Raw genomic sequence first — 18370 nt, forward strand, 5'->3', positions numbered from 1 at the left:
CATTTACATTTGTAATGGTAGGGCATTACACGTGCAGAAGAGCCTTTTTCTGAGTACGCCTTCTAAACAGCAACACATAGCATGTACAGAGGGTGGCTATTTGTTGTTAAAGAGACTTGGTAACCCAAGATGCCATTGTCTGCTGTATTTTCTGCAGTGAACATTGGATTTCTTTCATCTTCTTTATGATCCTGCTCACTCTATTGTAGAAAGATAACCTAGTTGGGTCCTGGTCCAGTAGGCTGGTGTGTCCAGTCACATGTATTCATTAAGTGAACAGAAATGCTTGTATTACTAATTAGAAGTTAAAACTCTGATAGATCTAAAAAGAAAAAAAAACACAAACAAACATTTCAAAGAGAAAGTTTTGGTACCAGTAATTGGGCCTCCTGGGATTTTGAAAAATAAAAAATCTTAAAATTAAATTTTTCTACTTACTATGTGATGCGACAGACTGGCGACCTGTCCAGGGTGTACCCCGCCTCTCGCCCGGAACGTTAGCTGGAGATAGGCACCAGCATCCCTCCCGACCCCACTGAGGGACAAGGGTGTTCAGAAAATGGATGGATGGATGGATGGATACTTACTATGTGAATGTACTCATATTAAAAGTTGGATTTTTTTCAGAGTATATGGGAGGGTTGCTATGCTGCTCAAAAAAAGATGAATTCATTTGAATAAATTCCAAGTCCTTCTTTACCAAAGGCGCCAACAAATTTATACACACACCCTCAACTGTCTTTTTAAATCAAACAGTGTTTCGGCTTAAGGTAAATTAGAAATTCCTTACAACCATTTTAAATGAAACATTGCATATTTTTAATTTAAAAATAACTCCAGGGTCATTACTTTCATTGATTCAGGTTCAGTCAAACTTGCTGCCTCTCGTGGTAGTCACTGGTAGTGACGTAGGGAGTGATCAGAGCTACATGTGCAGCCCACCGGATTATGTCCCAACCCAAAGCCAAGCTGACCTCTGACCTTAAAGGCCAGAGAAGACACACGTTAGGTGATAAGTGAAGCACAAGCCCCATTGTGCAGAAAGTCCCCCTGTCCATTTATTGACTTCCTAAAGGATCCATTATGGAGGTGATTTACGAGATCTACGGCCCGCACCCCAGCAGGCGCTTCTGAGGCCGACGGCTCTCTGACTGCTCCATTCAGAGCACATCTGCGCCAATGGAGGCAGCATTTGATTTATCAGAGAATGGACGGAAGCTGGGCCACACCACCCCGAGTGTTTGTTCAAAGCCAACATGAATTTAGGAAGCAAACATGAATGCAAGGTGTCAGCAAAAGGGTCAGAGACAAAAGGTATAGACGAACTCCCTCACTGAGCATTGGCAGCAAGTCACTAAGTCTTTGAAAATGTACTCTCAGATGGGCAAAAGGGGCAGAATTTTACAAAAAAAGAGAGAAAACTTTTAGAATGAGAAACCCAATAAATTCTTAAATCTGCGTTGTATTTTCTGTGACAGAAGCGGCTCAACAAAAAATCTCGTCTGCCAAATGATGTCGTCCTTCCTCTGTTTCCTGATGGTTTCTCACTGCACAGCAAAAACACAGAATCTCACCAAGTGTTTTTGGTCCAGTAGTTCATAGTGCACATATCCCAGGACCCTTGAAATAAGACAAAGCTGACTTACAAGTAACTTTTCAGGTAGATTTAGGATCTTGTTTTGAGTCAACAATTCCTTAATTTTGATGAAAAAGCAATAGTTCCACTAGCCGGTTATTTCACTTCTAACATGGGAAAAATGTCTTGATATAAGTGAAATAATCTCCCAAAGGAACTTTTTCAACAGTATTAAAGAATTACTGACTTAAAACAAGCTCCTATATAGTCAAAAAGTAGTACTTCAAGTGTATTTTTATATTTGTACTAGAAACACATATAGAACTGATTAAAATCACTAAACTGAACACATCAACTAGATTTAATCATATTTTCAAATTTATTGGTATTTATTGATCCTCTCACTGAACAAGAACTAAAATAATCCTGCCAATACAGACAGTTCTCAAAATAGGTACACACTTTTATTTTTGTTAACCTTGCAATTATTGTTTTTTTTTTTTTTTTTTAAACAATTTGTAATTTATTGTGTCCTTTGGACCTTGTTCATTTATTTACTCCAGAAAAGACATCCACAGTTGGCCAACTTGCATAAAAACCCCTCAGTCTGGTAGATCCATTACACTTAGTCGCGTTTCCTTTATCTACGCCTCGCAACAAAAGTAGATTTAACAAGTAGATCGCTCTGAACTGATAACTGAGACACCCAGTAAAGCAGCCCTCCCTCTGGTGAGCTTTGTTTGACTAATACAGCCCAGGTCAGGCTGGAAGCTGGAAGAATAACAACTCAGGATTACAAAGCTGCTCAGGTGCGCCATACACCTCAAACTCATGTCCACTGGAGCAAAGCTTCCATCTGATAAGTCAACACAATCACATAGCTGCACAGCACCGAGTTAGGCTTCAGCAAATAGGAGGCTGAGGAGCTGGTGAATTAAACCTTTGAGTTATCAAAACGCACTAAGATGCAACAGAAAAAAGCAGCTCTTTAAACTGAAAGTGTTCAGAAAAAGGAAATGGATGAAAAATAAAAGGCTGGTTTTAGGAGTTCTTTAATCTGCACTTTGGTATAAATATTACACCAGTGTTACAAACTATTCTTTATTTCTTGTTTGATCATTTTGTGATTTTAGACTGTCATACTTTTTTTCATCTTGTATGGAAAATTGGAAAAGCACGCTTTTTCCCTTTACAAAATCATAGTAAAGATTAACATAGAAAAAACATTTAAAATTCTAATGTAAAAAAATGCTAATGTAAACTTTTGAACGTAGCTCTGTGTCGTGTAAGCGGGCATGGGCCGGTTACTGGCATCAAAGTATAAAAGTTTTAAGAAGTTAAAAAGAGTTAATGGGATACAACAATTAGTCTTTTCTAGACCAACACCAGTATCTGGTATTGTTAGGGATCTGACTGGTCAATTTGAATTTTTATCAATTTCAATGTAATTCAGAAAAGATAAAAAAAATTTGCAGGTGTTTTGATAAAGAAAAGTACATGAAACAATTAATAGAGATTATGATATTCATGCATTAAATTATGATTTTTCTTCTCAAAATTGAATCTATGGATCAAAAAAATGATTGTCGCCTGTACTATTAATGTATTTACTCAACAGAAAAAATGCACAAAAAATGTAACAGTATTTGAACAAGTAATTACTGAATTACACAACTCCAATCTCATGGACCACTCATAGGTGCAGCTGTAATTTAAACACCTTTTAATGACATAGCAGGAAACAGGAGGGAGCAACTTTAAGTTTTGGAATGACACCATCTGTTAACGCCTCGTCTCCGCTGTTAAAGCTGAAAGAAGCGTAAAAACATTTTCCATAATCCTGGTTAAAAAAACAGGATTATGGAAATTAAAGGAATCCCACTTATGTCTTGTTATTAAGGTGAAGCTACATGTAAAATTACAGCTAGCAAGCTACAAGCAGCTTGTCTGTCAAGCAGTTGGCTGCAGGTTAGGTACAGCAGCAGATAGCCTTGCTAATTAACCCAGTAAAATCAATAACTAAATTTAGAAGGGATTATCTCAAAATATCCAGGTAAGGCTATCAAAATGAACGTAACTCTTTTTGTAGCTTTTTTTAAACAATATATTTGAGCAGAAGTAGGAATAATTGTTGCTTTTCTCATTTTAAAACAGAAAAGCAAACTACGTTCTGTTTTTTTGTTCCTCAGCGTTCTCAAGCTGAGAGAAACTGACACCGGTCCACGCCAAGAGTCAAAGCGGGTCACTATAAAACTATAAAACTAAAAGCAGAGGGTATTTTGATTTCAGTCTGCAGACTGAAACCCGGAGAGCTCAGAGAGTCAGCATGTCTCGGCATTCTGGTTGTAAATGGACCACAGGCTGACACGCTGGTCCTTGGACCCAGCAGCCAGCAGTCTTTGCCTGGGTTCCTGGTGATCAGAGAAGGCCACGCTGAGCACCATGTCCGTGTGGTACTGAAGGACCGCCAGCGGCCGCAACTTCTTCCAGCCGAACACTCGCACTCGGTGGTCCCAGCCCGCGGATGCCAGCAGCCGCCCGTCGCCCCTGACGCAGAGCTGAGAAACGCCGGGATTGACCAACGTCACGTAGTCCTGGAGCTGCAAAACCACAGAGACAAAGGCCTTCAGCAAACAGTTTGCTTGAATAGAATGAGAAATATTTGCATTTGCAGCACCTCCGTGTGTTTGAAGAGTACATTAACAAGTAGTTTCTTTGAGGAGACCGTCTGATGAGAATAAAACCAAACAAACCGAGAATTTGAGGACGAAAAGCAAAAGTAAACAGAAAACACACATTAGTAAGATAAAAATTAGGTCAATAAATCACTAAGTCACTTCGCTCCAGGGAAAGCGTGGCCAACGAAAACACACACACCGAGATGCTATCAGCTGATACGATGACGGAGGTCCAGGCGCGAGGGCTGGAGGTCTGTTGAACCTGGCCGTAAACTCCCAGGACTCAATCATCGGCCATAAAACATTACGGCGCGAGAGCCCCGAGGAAATCTCTCAGAGTCCCATTATTTGCTTTGGAGTTAGCGCCGCTGGGTTGGGGCGCAGGAGGGAACTGGGGGTGGGGAAACCGAGTTACCTGTGTCACTGCGAAAAGAAAAAAAAAATAGTAGAAGACCTTTCACTGAAAAACTCATTTGCAGAAACTCAGCTGCTTCAAGCGTCTCTGATGAATTACGTTCTGGTCAGCAGGTGAAGACTGCTGATGAATACGCTGGTGTAGCTTCTGCCTGCTAAAGATTAGCCACAGCCCCCCCTCGTCTCCCGCGCCATCTCCCTGTGATCTACTGTCCCAAGGACTGTATCAATCTCTCTAAAAGGGCAACTTTCTGACATAATATAACGAATGACTCGGATCGGTATCTGGAGGGCCTGCTGTGGCGGGGCATTCCTGCAGAGAGAACGTGCTCCTTCTGCAGCGCGGGGATATCTGCCGGATCGCTACATGGGCTGCGAACATCTGGACGTGGGAGCAGAAATCAAACTGGACAGCGTAAAATTGACTTCATAAGTTGCGTCTGGGGAGACTAATGAGCCTTGGATGGGAGGAGATGTTGGGAGAATGTATCTGCATGCGCGCTCCCGTTCTGGGCAGGAACCCGTCCGCAAGCTGCATGTGGGAGATATAAGCCAGGTACAAGATGTGAATCAAGAGGAATGTGAGAGGGAGAGAGAGAGAGAACAGAGAGAGGAATGTCATTGATCATAGTAAAAAGAAAAAAAGAAAGAAGTTCAAAACAGTTAGTGGTGCCATTTTTCCTATTTTGTTTTTGGTAATGAACCCTTCCCTGTTGGTATCAGCAGCGTAAAACAGTAGCTGTGTTTCCATTGACTGTAAAATTGCGCAAATTGGAAATACGAAAAAAATAATCTTTAACAGAAACATTTCAATTTAAAAGAAAAAAAAGTTTTTTGATAACTTTTTTGCACTAGCATGAAGTGGATTTTTGGCCTCATCAAAATTAGTGTCTTTAGCAAAACTGAAAAGGAGACACTTTTTATGCCTCAACCAGATGAAAAGATGAAGAAGGCGACAGGAAGCGGTAGAAAGATGATGGTATGGAATGTTTTTTAATGACTTACCTCGTGAACAAACATATTTGCTTATTATAATTGTCTCTTAACTGATGTTGACACCGCAATCTGAGAAATGATGGGGTTTTTTTTACATTAGCGGAATATCAAAAAAGTTCTGCACATGTTTGTAATGAAAACAAGTGCGTGATCATATAGGCAGAAAACCAGATCCTGAGAGAAGTATGGTAGTTACAGTCATGTGATCAACAACCAGCTGCTACTACTGATGGAGAAGACGAAGAAGACAACAGGAAGTGGTAGGAGGATGTTTGGCGCAGCATGTTTTTCAATGACTTATTGTGTGAATGAGCATATTGTGTGAATTTAGTAGCGTTTCTTATTCGACGGAAACACCGCAATTTGTAAAATTGTGTCCTAAGCAAAATATCAACAAAGTTTTGCACACATTTGTAATGAAAACTAGTGTGTGCCCATTCAGACAGAACAAGACGGGTAAACAGATCCAGAGAAAAGCAGGGGAGTTAGAGATTGTTCTGAGCTTTGTTATTACCTCAGGTATGTGGTATGCCCCTACCTCTCCCCATCTGGTCTGCATTAGAGGCCTGATAATGATGGGTTTAAGTGTCTGTTTTTGTTTGTTTTGCTTCCCATAGTTTGTGTCAGGAAAAGGCATTTGTTTCATTTAAGGGTCAACTGCAGGCGGTAAATGGCTAATGATTGCAGTAATGGTCAGTCAGCGAGGCCGCCTCGTTAATTGTTTTTACTTTCTATCCAAGAGAGAGAGAGAGAGCGGAGAGGAAAACTGCTACTCGGAAGAAAGGTCGTCCTGTGTCATTATTTAAAATGAAAGATGCCCGTGTGCAGCGGCGAATGCAGTCCCCCCCGGCTGCTGCGTCGCTGTTTATTGGGGGATTTCTTGTGGCAACAGTCCCTGGACTAAACACACGAGGGGGAAACAAGCATCTAAAAGATTAAGTTACTAAATAAATTAAATTAAATGCTCTACAAAATGAACTTAGTAAAACAAAAAAAAACTAAACAGAAAAGGAAAAATGTGGGTTATTATAAGCTTGCTGTATAAAAGCATTAGAAAAACTAACATCAATCCAACATCAAACTTTTTTTTTCACATTGTATACCAGCCAGTATAATTATGCTCTTAGAATAAGGCTCAACATATTATGCATACCCTTCACGTTTGGAAAAAATAAGTTCTACTGCAGCAGCATAATCCCACATCTGACAGATGTAGGAAAACCCCAAACTTTCATTTGACATTTTTTCAGTGAGTGAAAAAAAAAAAAAAAAAAGAAAATCACTGGTGACACAATTATTGTTCAGCCTAGCAATTTCTTCAAAATAAAGTTTTTTTCTTTTTTTTTTTTACATTTCGTATTTTACTTAGAAGACGAATAGGCAAAAGGATTATAGAAACTTATTTAAGCCTAGAAGAGCAATAATTAGGAAGTTTAACACAACTGGACCTGAGACACAGAAGGCTGCACAAGTTTAGTGTCTAAACTTATTTTGAGACTGTTGTAAAAATTTTCAGTTGACATTTAAGATTTCTAAATAAAAGCACAGAGCAGAAAAAGTCAAATCTAGTTATCAACCAATTTTTTTTGTTATTATTTTTATCATCTTATGCCTACTATTAGCTCCTTGGATATCCATCTTTTTACTTAAATATTTAACAGACAAGCTTAGACTCTGTATAACTTTTTGCTGAGATAATTTGACTGTCTTATTTTTTTACCTTAGGGATTAAATTTGAGTATTGAAAACGTGGAGTTGACTAACAACCAGGCCTGACTCTGTTGGGCCGAGTGGCTGTAACAGGGACAAACGAACATCTTACTTCGTACTTTGTACTGCGTGTGTCACAGGACGCAGACACACACACACACACACACACACGAACGTTGCAGGTTTAACTGTCCATTTTCCCAGAGATCACTTTAACGTAACAGCTGGATCCACAACACTCGCTGTGGGTCTACAAGTGTCCTGACACGAACTCACACTTCACCATCCTCTTTTGTCCCATTTCATTGGACTCGGCACACACTGAAGAAAGGGTGGCAGGTTTCAATCGCGCTCTGCTCCACTTCTCTTCCTCGTCTTGGCACACGTCTTGCTGTTAACGCAGATCCACTGAAACGTCCCGTCATCGCTCCCTCACTCGCGCCTAGCGGCCGGGAAGCTTTTTCGCAGGTATTCCCGACACGCCCTGTCCCTGAATCACACTCGGCGGAGGGGAGATTACAGCCTTTTGTCGCCCTGTCGGTTGACTCTGGCTGACGTGATATGAATTTGTGAAACAGGTGACCGGAGGAGAGAAGAGGAAGTATTGGGAGAGGGAAAACAATTAATATATTGTTTTTTTTATTTTTATGAAAGCTGCATTAGCAGAAGTGGGATAGGCCCTGTGAGGATGAAGAACATCAGGACAGCACTTCTATTTTGACAGAGAAACCGTACAGGTGACCACTGGGTGGGCATATTGTTACAGTCCCATTAAAAGATGAGGAGCAGGACTTCCTGTGAAGAACAGTCATCAGTTAGAGCTAGCTGTCAGACACGACCGACTTACTCTGGAAGTCTTCCTATTGCCTTTTACAGGCCACAGCCTGCATTTTTCTTTCTCTCTCTCCTGAACAAACTCATGATTGCACTTGTCCAGGCATTGAAGTGGGACAATTTGTTGCCATCTTTTGTTAAGATTAGTAGATAAAACAAGGCATCTGTCTCTTTAAGGAACTCCTGTTCTTTCTGAAGCTCCACATTTAGGAATTCATCACAGCACGGCTCCTCTATTAACCCTTTAACAACTGAGACGTAGCTCCTTTAATGAGCTCAGCTGATGTGCAGTTCCACCAGGTGTTTGCTAATTGCTGCTGACTAGTCTGAAGGAGCTGAGTGAGGAAGACACAGTTGGAAGGCTGCTCTGTGAGACGGTTTTCTTCATTTAATAACAACAATAAAAATAATTAATTATCTTTTATAATTAAAAGGTAACGGTGGTCCTTGGGCCTCTTGGTGTTTAAGGTAAAGCTACTGTATGAAACCGTGGGAGAAGGTTGAAAACTGTGTCTTGTTTCAATCTCCGTTCCTGGAATGGAAATCTTAATTCATGCTTTGATTTCATCTCATCTGAATTATTGGAATGCATTTACAAATCTAAACAAATCTACTCTTGGCCAGTTGCACTCTGTGCAAAATGCTGCTGATTTATTGCATTCTACAGGACTCGAATGGTGGTGCCAATGTGTGACTTTGTAAAAACATAAAAATAAAATAAAATAAAGCAAACATTTATTTGCTTCTAAAGTATTAATGAACTCAAATTATATTCAAATTATGCATTTTGTGGATTTAACAAGGAGTTAAATCCATGTATTTATATTATGTAATTTAACGGCCAGTAAACCCCCCAACACCCAAATTGCCTCACAATCCCAAAAATGCCCAGTAGAAGGGAAACAGGGCTGAAGATGATGCTTCGTTACCACGAAACAATCTGAGGCCAGCAGGGTCACACAGCAGATAAAGGCCTCTGGGAGCCATGTGCAACACATTAACCTCCAGTCCTGTGCCCATCTCTCTTTATCTGGCCCAGATAAGCTCACTTCATAGACTTCCAGTGTCATTAAATCATAACTGCGCTGTTTTGTGTCAAATTCAGTTCCCTCCTGGATTTCACTAAAACCATCCATCTGCCTCGCCCAGCCAGCTCCACTGCACTCTGTTTGGGCTTTATTGCCGGGGTAATTTGTGGGAAGTGAGATGCTGTGGCACTTGCAGTCTCCCCGGTTTTTATTGCAGCCTCCCACCGTGAACTACTGTTCCCCTTACTGCAGATGTGTTTTTTGTTTGGCTTAGGGGCCTCCAAGGTTTTGATATTTTTATTACCTCTCGCAGGTCGTCCGTCAGAAGCCGTGGCCCGGACCTGCCACCCGGCAGGACCTCCACCCCGGCCACACAGAAAATACGTCTGTGGGAAGCGCTGAGGATAGCTGTCTGGACGTCACACTGAGCTGCACTTCGGAGTAATTTAAAAGCCCCAACTGAATCCTTCCCCTCTTCCCTTGTGCTTTTCCCCCCCCTGTCATCCTCATCCTGGATTACATGCTGAATCAATATTTTGTTGCTTTAGCAAAATAAACCCCAATAACTGCTCGCCTCCTGTTTATGGCATACCAACTGAAATCCTGCGCCGTGTTTGTCTAGACACACATTCGGGGTGAGAAAATGGGAGCTCTGCAAATATTTCTAATTCGAGCGTTCATTTGTAAAAAGCCCTGGAAAGAATAATACCCCTTCGCTGGAGCAGGAGCCCACTATATCAGCCGTAGGTTCCCCTTGGCGTTGATTCATGAGGTTTGACTGAAAAATAGGAGCATTCCTATTTGCTCATGAAATCAAGAGAAAATACAGTTTCCAAATGAGGCAGAAAGTCTCTGAAGCAGGAGCTGTTATGTACAATGAATTATGGCACAAAAGCTGATGTGATCTCTTTGAGTGAGTGTGGAAGGGGCGGGGGAATGCGAATTTGGGACTCTCACAAAAACACACGTCAGTGTGAGATGCTGCGACGTCTGCAGCATCCAAGTGTACGTACGAACAATTTCCTCCTATATTACTCTTAAAATATCAGTTAAAATTTCCGATTTTATTCGATGCACAAAGAGATTCCTCACAACAACAATTGCTATTTTTGAACATATTAACAAGGCCTATTGTGAGACTCTGTCTCAGAGTGTCTGTGGGTGGTTTGAGTCTAGAGTGACAGCCTCAGTCTGGCCCTTGGCCCCTAGTCCTGCCAACACTGTGTAACCAGCAGCTGATTTATGGCCCCTGGAGCCCCGCTGAGCCTCTTCCTCTTTGGGCCCTAATGTTTTCCAAGCAAGTCGGGCGAAAGCCAACACTCTCCTCTCCTCTGGCGCCATTTATTCATTTATTCCACTCCATGGGATTTAGATGACCACTGGGCACAACAATCAGTTAGCAGGTAGTGAAGTCTGAGCGGTCATTGATTATTCATATTAGGAGCAGTGATGTCATGTCGTGTGTGAGCGAACAAGTTGTGGTTAAACAGGATTTAACTCATCTTTAGTGGTTGGCACCACTAACTAAAAGTTAGTTACATTAAAGCTCTAAAAACAAATATTAGTTCTGCTAACGCTAAACCGCTACACCAACCTGGTATTTAGCAGTAGCTAATGCTAAAGAGCTAACTTTAATTAAAATATCTCCCCTTGAAAGACTATAATCATCAGTCACCAACTTCATTTTGAGATTATAATTGACATGTTCCACAATGTCCTTGGATATTTTGTTTATGTTTATATTGTTTTCTTTACTGAGTTTTATTTTGTTCTTGTACATTTCTTGTTTGAAATAAAGTTATGAGGAGAAAAAATAGAGAAAGTGAGGAAGACAGAATGTGAGGAGAGGAAAAAAGTAAAAAGTCTTCTCTCTTTTCAAAATAAGAGCATGAATATAAATGTCCACTTGAAAAGTTCTTAATTGTCCAAACAGATGTTAATCTTTATTCAACTGAAAGTTGACAAACCAGCAAAGTAATTTAGTGCTTTATAATTCATCCAGAAAAGTTCAATTAGGGGAAACTAAGCACAGAAACGGTTCCAAGGAAGCAAAAGTGTTAAACGAAAAATAAGTTCCACTATTAGCGCACTAGCGAAAGTATGCTCACCCATGCTAATATATTAAAACAAGGACAAACCCTTTATGGACTTCAGTTTATTTGTTTTGTTTTACTTCCTAGCATGGTTAGTATTACTGCAGCAAACTTAATATTCTGACCTTCCTCCAAACATTTCCACTTCAAAAATGTCACCTGACTCGGAGTTTGAAGGCTCAGTTGGATAAAACAATCCCACTGTGATCTGTTGGAAGTGTTGCTCTATTGCAGCAAAATACAGTTTCAATGTCCTTACATCTGCTTACGTCCTTGGATTAATTTTTTAAGGAACTCACTAAAACTGAAAGTAGCTAACACAAAGGTCTTCTTCCCACAGTAACAACTTCCACACTGAGGAGAGCTTTTGTTGGTACAACAAAATTGTTCCTGCTTGTCAGTCATTGTTTACGGTTGGAGGTGAGAAGTGGAAAATGTCCCGCTACTTGATGGTTTCTTTGTGCTTCTCTAATTCATAATATTAAAAAATAATTTAGCTAGCTGTAAGTAATGCATAAAGTTGATACTGAGACGCTGATGCTATACTGTGAATAAACAAGGATATCTATGATTAAAGACGAGAAGCTGAAGGCTCAGAAACTGATGAAGGGAATAAAAATAAATGTATAGATGGTAACTGCTAACTGTAAACGGTCAAAAATGATGAATAAAGGGATTGGATAAGTCAGAAAGTAGCAACACATCTTCAGGATCTCCAGAGCTGCAGCCTAAACAACAAACACGACCAGATCAGCCGGATAAGCCCCGAGCCTCCTAACCTGTATGTGGTTCTGGCCGTCCAGCATCCATGAAGAGAGCTGCTTCTCGCAGGAGCCCGATACGCCCCTCAGACTGCCGGGGTTAAAGGTCAGGCACATGATGGGCTCGGGGTGGGCTTTGACACGGCTCAGCTCGGACCTCTGGGTTACGTCCCACAGCAACAGGGAACCGTCCTCGTATCCAGCGAACAGGAGCGGTCCGAGACCCGAGTCAGGCTGCAAGAGAGGGGAGGAAGACGGGAGAGAGGGAGGAGGGACAGCAGGAACGGAGGGAGAGCGACGCAAGTTAAGACGTGAGATGAGAACGGGGGTTTAGAAAGCCATAAAAAAAGAAAAAAAAGAAAAAAAAAGAACTAGTGTAGTGCTGGGAGATGAGAGGAGCAGAGGTTATCAGTCTGGAAGCTCCGGCTGACACTCAGAGACGTTGTGGCCTCCATTCGTCAGCCAGCTGCTCTCTGCAGCACAACAGTATCATTTTATCCATCATTTGACACTTTTTGTCGTCTATCAATGCACAAAATGCAATTAGTATTTTAATCTGCCCTAGTCGGACTAAGATTTTGACATGGTAGACCTTCAAATTTGGATGTTTTTTTTGTGTGTGTGGGGGGGGGATTTTATGTCTTAAGGTTGTAAAATAATGTTTCTTTTTTTAAATTGAATCCCAAAAAACTTACAACTATGACTACAGCAAAAGATTGATCTCATGCCACACATTTCAGATTTTAATTACAAAAAAATGGGCAATTTTGTGCTTGTCTGTGGCATAATGTCAAAAATATTTAAAAGACATGGGCGCCTTTTAATACTCCCTGTAGCAGTGAGCGATATGGACTTAAAGTTGTATCATAACATTTTGCGACTTCATGGCTTCATTAGAGTAATCAGAGTCTCACAAAAGCTGCTCTTGAAAAACATCCCTACTTGTAACACCAGTTAGAAGTACATTTTGTATCACTGAAATGCATTATAAGAACATTTAAAGATATTTTCAAATCTATTCACACACCTTTGTGGGGAGGAAAATAGGAAAAACAACAATCTTGATCATGTGGACAGCTTCAGCTTTTTTTAAAAAACATAGTTATTTGGAATTCATCGTGACAATGTTAAATCAAAATCACGATAAGGAATTTATCACGATAAATAATAAACGATACGATAAATGCCCACCCCTTATTCCCTGGACAGTATATGACCTACAGGAGAACAAGAATGAAGCACAACATGTATTTCTATTAAAAGGGTAAATCTTGTGCAGTTATAAGCACATGGTAGAGTTGAGATGTTATCTAATATAAGTAAATAATAAAGTAAAGAGTAATTCAACTGACACTGGGAGGAAAAGACTGAAACAGAAAGAGTGAAAAGAGGTTTAGGATTCATTGTAACACCGTCGTCTTTTTCTTGAGGTCCCAGTTTCTTATGAATAAACAGAAAATAAAATAAAAACACAATTTCTTATGTTAAGTTTGAACACACCACAGCAAACACACACCTGGTCGGGCAAAGCCTTGAACTTTGTCGAGCCTTATGAAAGGTCAGCGCTAGATCAGGACTTCAGATGATCGAGGAATAAACTCAGATACTCGGCGCTGCACTGGCTCTACCTTTTGCTTTTAAAATAACACCAGGCCTTAAGAAGAAGAAGAAGAAAAAAAAAAACCCAGTACCACGCAGAAGCCAGGAGGGAAAAAAATTTTTTCCATATGTGCACGGAGACCACGTCAGCCATTTTTCATCCATGTTCAAGTCCTCTCCTCTGTTAACGCTCCATATTTCTCCTCTTCCAGCTTGAAACAAATTATAGACAGAGTCGTGTACTCCTTCCAAACACATCAGCGGAGGACGAACACGGAGGGATTATGAAAACAAATAAAAACAAGTGAAAATCAGTGGCCCCCCGTCCCCTGCTTGCCGGCAGGGACCGGGCCAAGCGATCCAGATTGGGGGCCCAGCGTTTCACTTAAGCGAAGGACCTCCTTGATTGATGATGTCATGGGTCGGAGGTCGGGGAACCCTGGGTAGACACCTAATTCATTATATCCTCCACAGGCCTTTCTACAAGAGGGCTCTCTCTGCTGGAGTGGGGCTGGGGCACTGGGTGGAGATTCATCACAGGAGAACAGCTGCAAAGAAGAGAAGACGGACCAGAGGACGGCAGCGTGCCGGGGAAACCGAAGAGGTGCAGATTTTACCCAAGGTTTCACTGGTTAAAATGAAATTGGATTACAACTCTTACAACAAGATTAAGAAACTGCTGGTTTCTTTTACATTAAAAAGAAATGTCTGAACTGTCAACTCAGTGGGAATGTTTGAAGTATTATAATCGTTAGTTGCTCTGACAGGTTAATCGGATAAGAAAAATTAGCACATTCTACAGATTTTTCATTTGACTACTTAAGTCTTTTTAATTGTATATTACCAAATGCAAATGAACAAATACAACAGTTCATTTCATTTCACTTCATAAACTGCAATGACAGCGTAACGTCATTGAATTTGAGCGGGGCGAAGCTAAAGCTGTGCCACGTTTTTATCTTAAGTGCAAAGTGTCTACGTATTTTGTAAAGTTTTGGCTTAATTAATGCTTTGAGTGTTGTTTTGACATATCCTGTCACTCAAAGTGATGCTAAGACATAAAACTAATCTTCTTGTTCAGCTTTTAATCAGACACCTCAACGTTCTGGGATAAAAAAAATAGGCCAGTGTATGGGACTGATCACCACTTTATCCATGTTTCCATGTTTCCCTCTTGGTGTGACGTGTCTTTGGTGATGGCCAGTGTCGGTTGTGCCAAACATGTCTTTCAGAATTGAGGCACAAAAGTTTAAGTCTGGTTTCTTCAGATCATAACATTACTTTTAGAAGATCTTAGTCAGGCTTAGATATTTTCTTTGGAAGCGAAAGATTCTGTTACACCAGAGATATGGAGAACACGGGATATTACCGACACATGCAGAACACATCCACCATCTGACAGAAATTCCTGCAGCTCTTTCAGGGGTTGATGTTGGGCTATTGGATTGACCAGCCTCCATTTATTTATTTATTTTTTTCATTATTTTTGAAAGAACATCCAGTTCTTCTAATGTTGCTGTTTAGAGTTTTTTATGTATTTGGTTCAATTACTAAAGATCGTCTTGACTGCACTAAATAAAGCTGTGGAAGTTTGTTTTCTCTCTTCCGTTGACTTATATCTTCTTACGACGAGATCATTTCGATCTTTCATAGCTTCTCTGCAAATGATGTCTCTGCCAGTGCTGGGTAGGACACTTTAAAAACGTTTACATTTAGTAGTTATCAAGTTAGCAACTACTAACTATTAAAGTCACTTAAAGTAATGTATCTAATTACATTTTCTTCCCTTTTAATTATTTGGATTTTGAGCATTTTTAAACCAGTCATGGCTGGTTACTGTTGTAAATTCAGGCTGCTCCGTGATGCGATTCACAGCTGTTTGAAGGGAGCTGGATCTTAAAGATCTGTTCAAGAACTGTTTTAATGAATCGTTCCCAAAAAAAAAAAGTATTTTTTAAAAATGTTTTTAAGGAGCTAATCTCTGTGAGATTTCTAAATCATGTATTTGAGGATCTGAATTCCTCTCAAAGCCTCTGATTACTCTAATATTGTTACACGCACACGCACACACACACACACACACACACACACACACACACTGCTAGAGAAAGATGCTGTTCTCTCCTCTGACAGTATTTGGTTCTGGTTCTATTTGAGTCATTTTAGCAGGGAAGGAATCCCTGATAAACGAACTTCTTTTAATTATTTTTGTCCCTCTCATTTAACCCTGTTTAATGGCTCTGAGAAAACAATCCTTCAGTTAACTGAATAAACAAACAGTATATTTTGTGCCACAGAGCTCTCCATAAAACTTTAACGGAGCTTAGCCTTTACTGTCACCCTGGCATGTTTTTGCACACTGAATAAATGTGTGAATTTGTCTATCTGCTTATGAAGTACAGATTATAGAGCAACATCCACCTTAAAAGGAGAAAACATCTGAAATGTCTTTATGTAAAGGTGAAATTTGACCACACAACAGCTTATAAACGTATCGGTTTCTCACTAAATAATTTCTGTTTCATTTACTTACTGTAGCCAACTACTGTTTTCTTTGTTTATGTACTAATCTTCTGTCTGTGCAGTGGAGTTCTTTTATTGTTCATAATTTGAAAGAAAGAAAAAAAACATTTCCAAAAAATTATATGAGGTAGTCAATAGTAACAATTAACATTATAATAGGTATTTCATACTTCTCCAGCTCTATTGGGACTTTTGATAGGCTATTTATTTACACCTCACAGGATTTAAAAAGTAGAAATGAATAAAACCAAAAGAAAAAAAAAGTAAAGATAAACCTTGATGTAAATTGAATAAAACATGATATGAGGTAAGTAAAGAGATCTCAGTCATGATCACATTTTAAAGATTTGATCACCTAGGAAAGGGATAGCTGGATGAAAGATAAGTTGTAAGGAGTTTTGTTCTGATAAACATTAACATTTTTTTAAAATTTAAAGCGATTAAAAAGGTTGGCTGCAGAAGGTGACACAAGCAAATGCTGGATGGAATAAAAATATGCTAATATGAAGGTAATTATGTTTTTTATTTCTTAAATCTAAGGAGAACCAGAAATGTATTTTTTAGGTCCAAGTGAAAACGTAGTTCACTTTAACCCATGAACAAGCCTGAGTTGTTGATGTCGCGGCGCAGGCCTCGGGCGGGAGCTGCTTCCACATAAGGAACCAATCGTTTCCTGTGGTCGTCGTTCAGCTCCCGCCACCATGTGATGGCCACGAGGCAGCGAGGTGATGAGCTCAGAGTGATGGATATCTGTAAAAGGAACATTTCCTTTTTCCCAGCCGGCCTACGCTCACATCAGAAGCCTCGCACGTCGTACATCACCACCGTCCCCGCGGCCAGGGCCCGGCGTCCTCGCGCCACTCAAAGCCACATGTGGAGCCACTTTTGATTGTTCGCTCCATCAAAGCCGATTCTCCTGAGTCGCAGCCGATCAAATGGGGAGGGATAAAACAGCATACACCTCGATTTTTAAGATTGAATCCATTCCCTGGAGTTCTTTTGCATTTTGTGGACTTTAATGAGTCTTACTGGGTTTTTAGGTAACAAAGCATATTAATAGCGGTGAGAGTAATTGATGTACATGGATGCTGCATGTACATGGATGCTGCACCACATATGGTTTACATACCGATCACTGATCTTCAGAAATGCTGACCTGCTGATAACGATTTTTTTGTCTGAAAAAACAAAAAAATTGCTAAGGTGAGACTACTGTTAACCACTGATGTGCAGATGTGGTGGAAGGGTCTGTCTGTCTGTCTGTCTGTCTGTCTGTCCTCTCCCACAGCAGAGCAACGGGCTTTTTCAAAGGCCTTAAGCTGGATATTGTTTTTTTTTATGAAATTATCGGCCGATTGGTGATTTCCCAAAATTAAGGAAATCGGGGCCAACTTACCAGTGTAACCCTAGATTAAAGCATAGTCTTGTGTTGGAATGTCCTAATCAAAGGCCAATCTAAATCTAATTGGGAATGTCTGGAAAGACTTGACATGTAATCTGCTTCCAATGAGACTGATCTGCAAACAAACAGTCAAAAATGTAAGAGTCTGGACTCTGCATATGGGCTGATGTGAGCAAATACTTTATGTTATAGAAACTTCTGCCAGATTTGATTTATTAAAGTATTTCCCTGGGCAGGTGGGAGGGGCTAAAATATTGTAAAATGCTCACCTTTTAGATTTTTGTAGATCTTGAAAATGACATGGGGAAATACACATTTTCCTTCAACATTTAGTGCACAATTATGCACTAAATGTGCATAATTTAGTAGTATCATATTAATACTCCTAATATAATATTCCAATGTAAAAAACAACAAAACCATATAAATTTTATACTACGCTGTTAATCACGTTTATGATTGTAAAGTTACAAAATGTGAAAAATGTTCCTGGATTGTGAAGACTTTTACCAGGGATTGCATCTCCAGCACTACAGCAGCATTTATTTTAAGAGAATAAAATAATACAAAGTGAAACAGAACAATGTTGTTTAATGCTGCTTTGAATAAGTTCTGCTTCACAAAAGGTCTTGTAGGCTGACAGTAAAACTTCTGGTGAGTCTGTTTTTAGAAATAAGAAGGACCATCACTGTTAAATGACAAGAGGTGGATGATGAGAGGAGTGACGGAGAGAAGAGGTCCTTGTGGGCGGGGCCA

The 18370-nt window shown here is 40.1% G+C and overlaps 1 protein-coding gene across 1 annotated transcript; it reads right to left on the reverse strand.

The window, feature by feature from the left end:
* Positions 1-2612: 2612 nt before the first annotated feature.
* On the reverse strand, positions 2613-12399 carry LOC103141396 (guanine nucleotide-binding protein subunit beta-like protein 1; the record flags this gene model as incomplete). Its single annotated transcript, XM_007557039.2, has 2 exons — positions 2613-4176; positions 12109-12399. Coding segments are annotated over 2 exons (570 nt in total), but the record flags the coding sequence as incomplete, so codon positions are not given.
* Between the last annotated feature and the right edge of the window lie 5971 nt (positions 12400-18370).

Source organism: Poecilia formosa, unplaced genomic scaffold (assembly GCF_000485575.1).
Source record: "Poecilia formosa unplaced genomic scaffold, Poecilia_formosa-5.1.2 Scaffold82, whole genome shotgun sequence".
NCBI lineage: Eukaryota > Metazoa > Chordata > Actinopteri > Cyprinodontiformes > Poeciliidae > Poecilia > Poecilia formosa.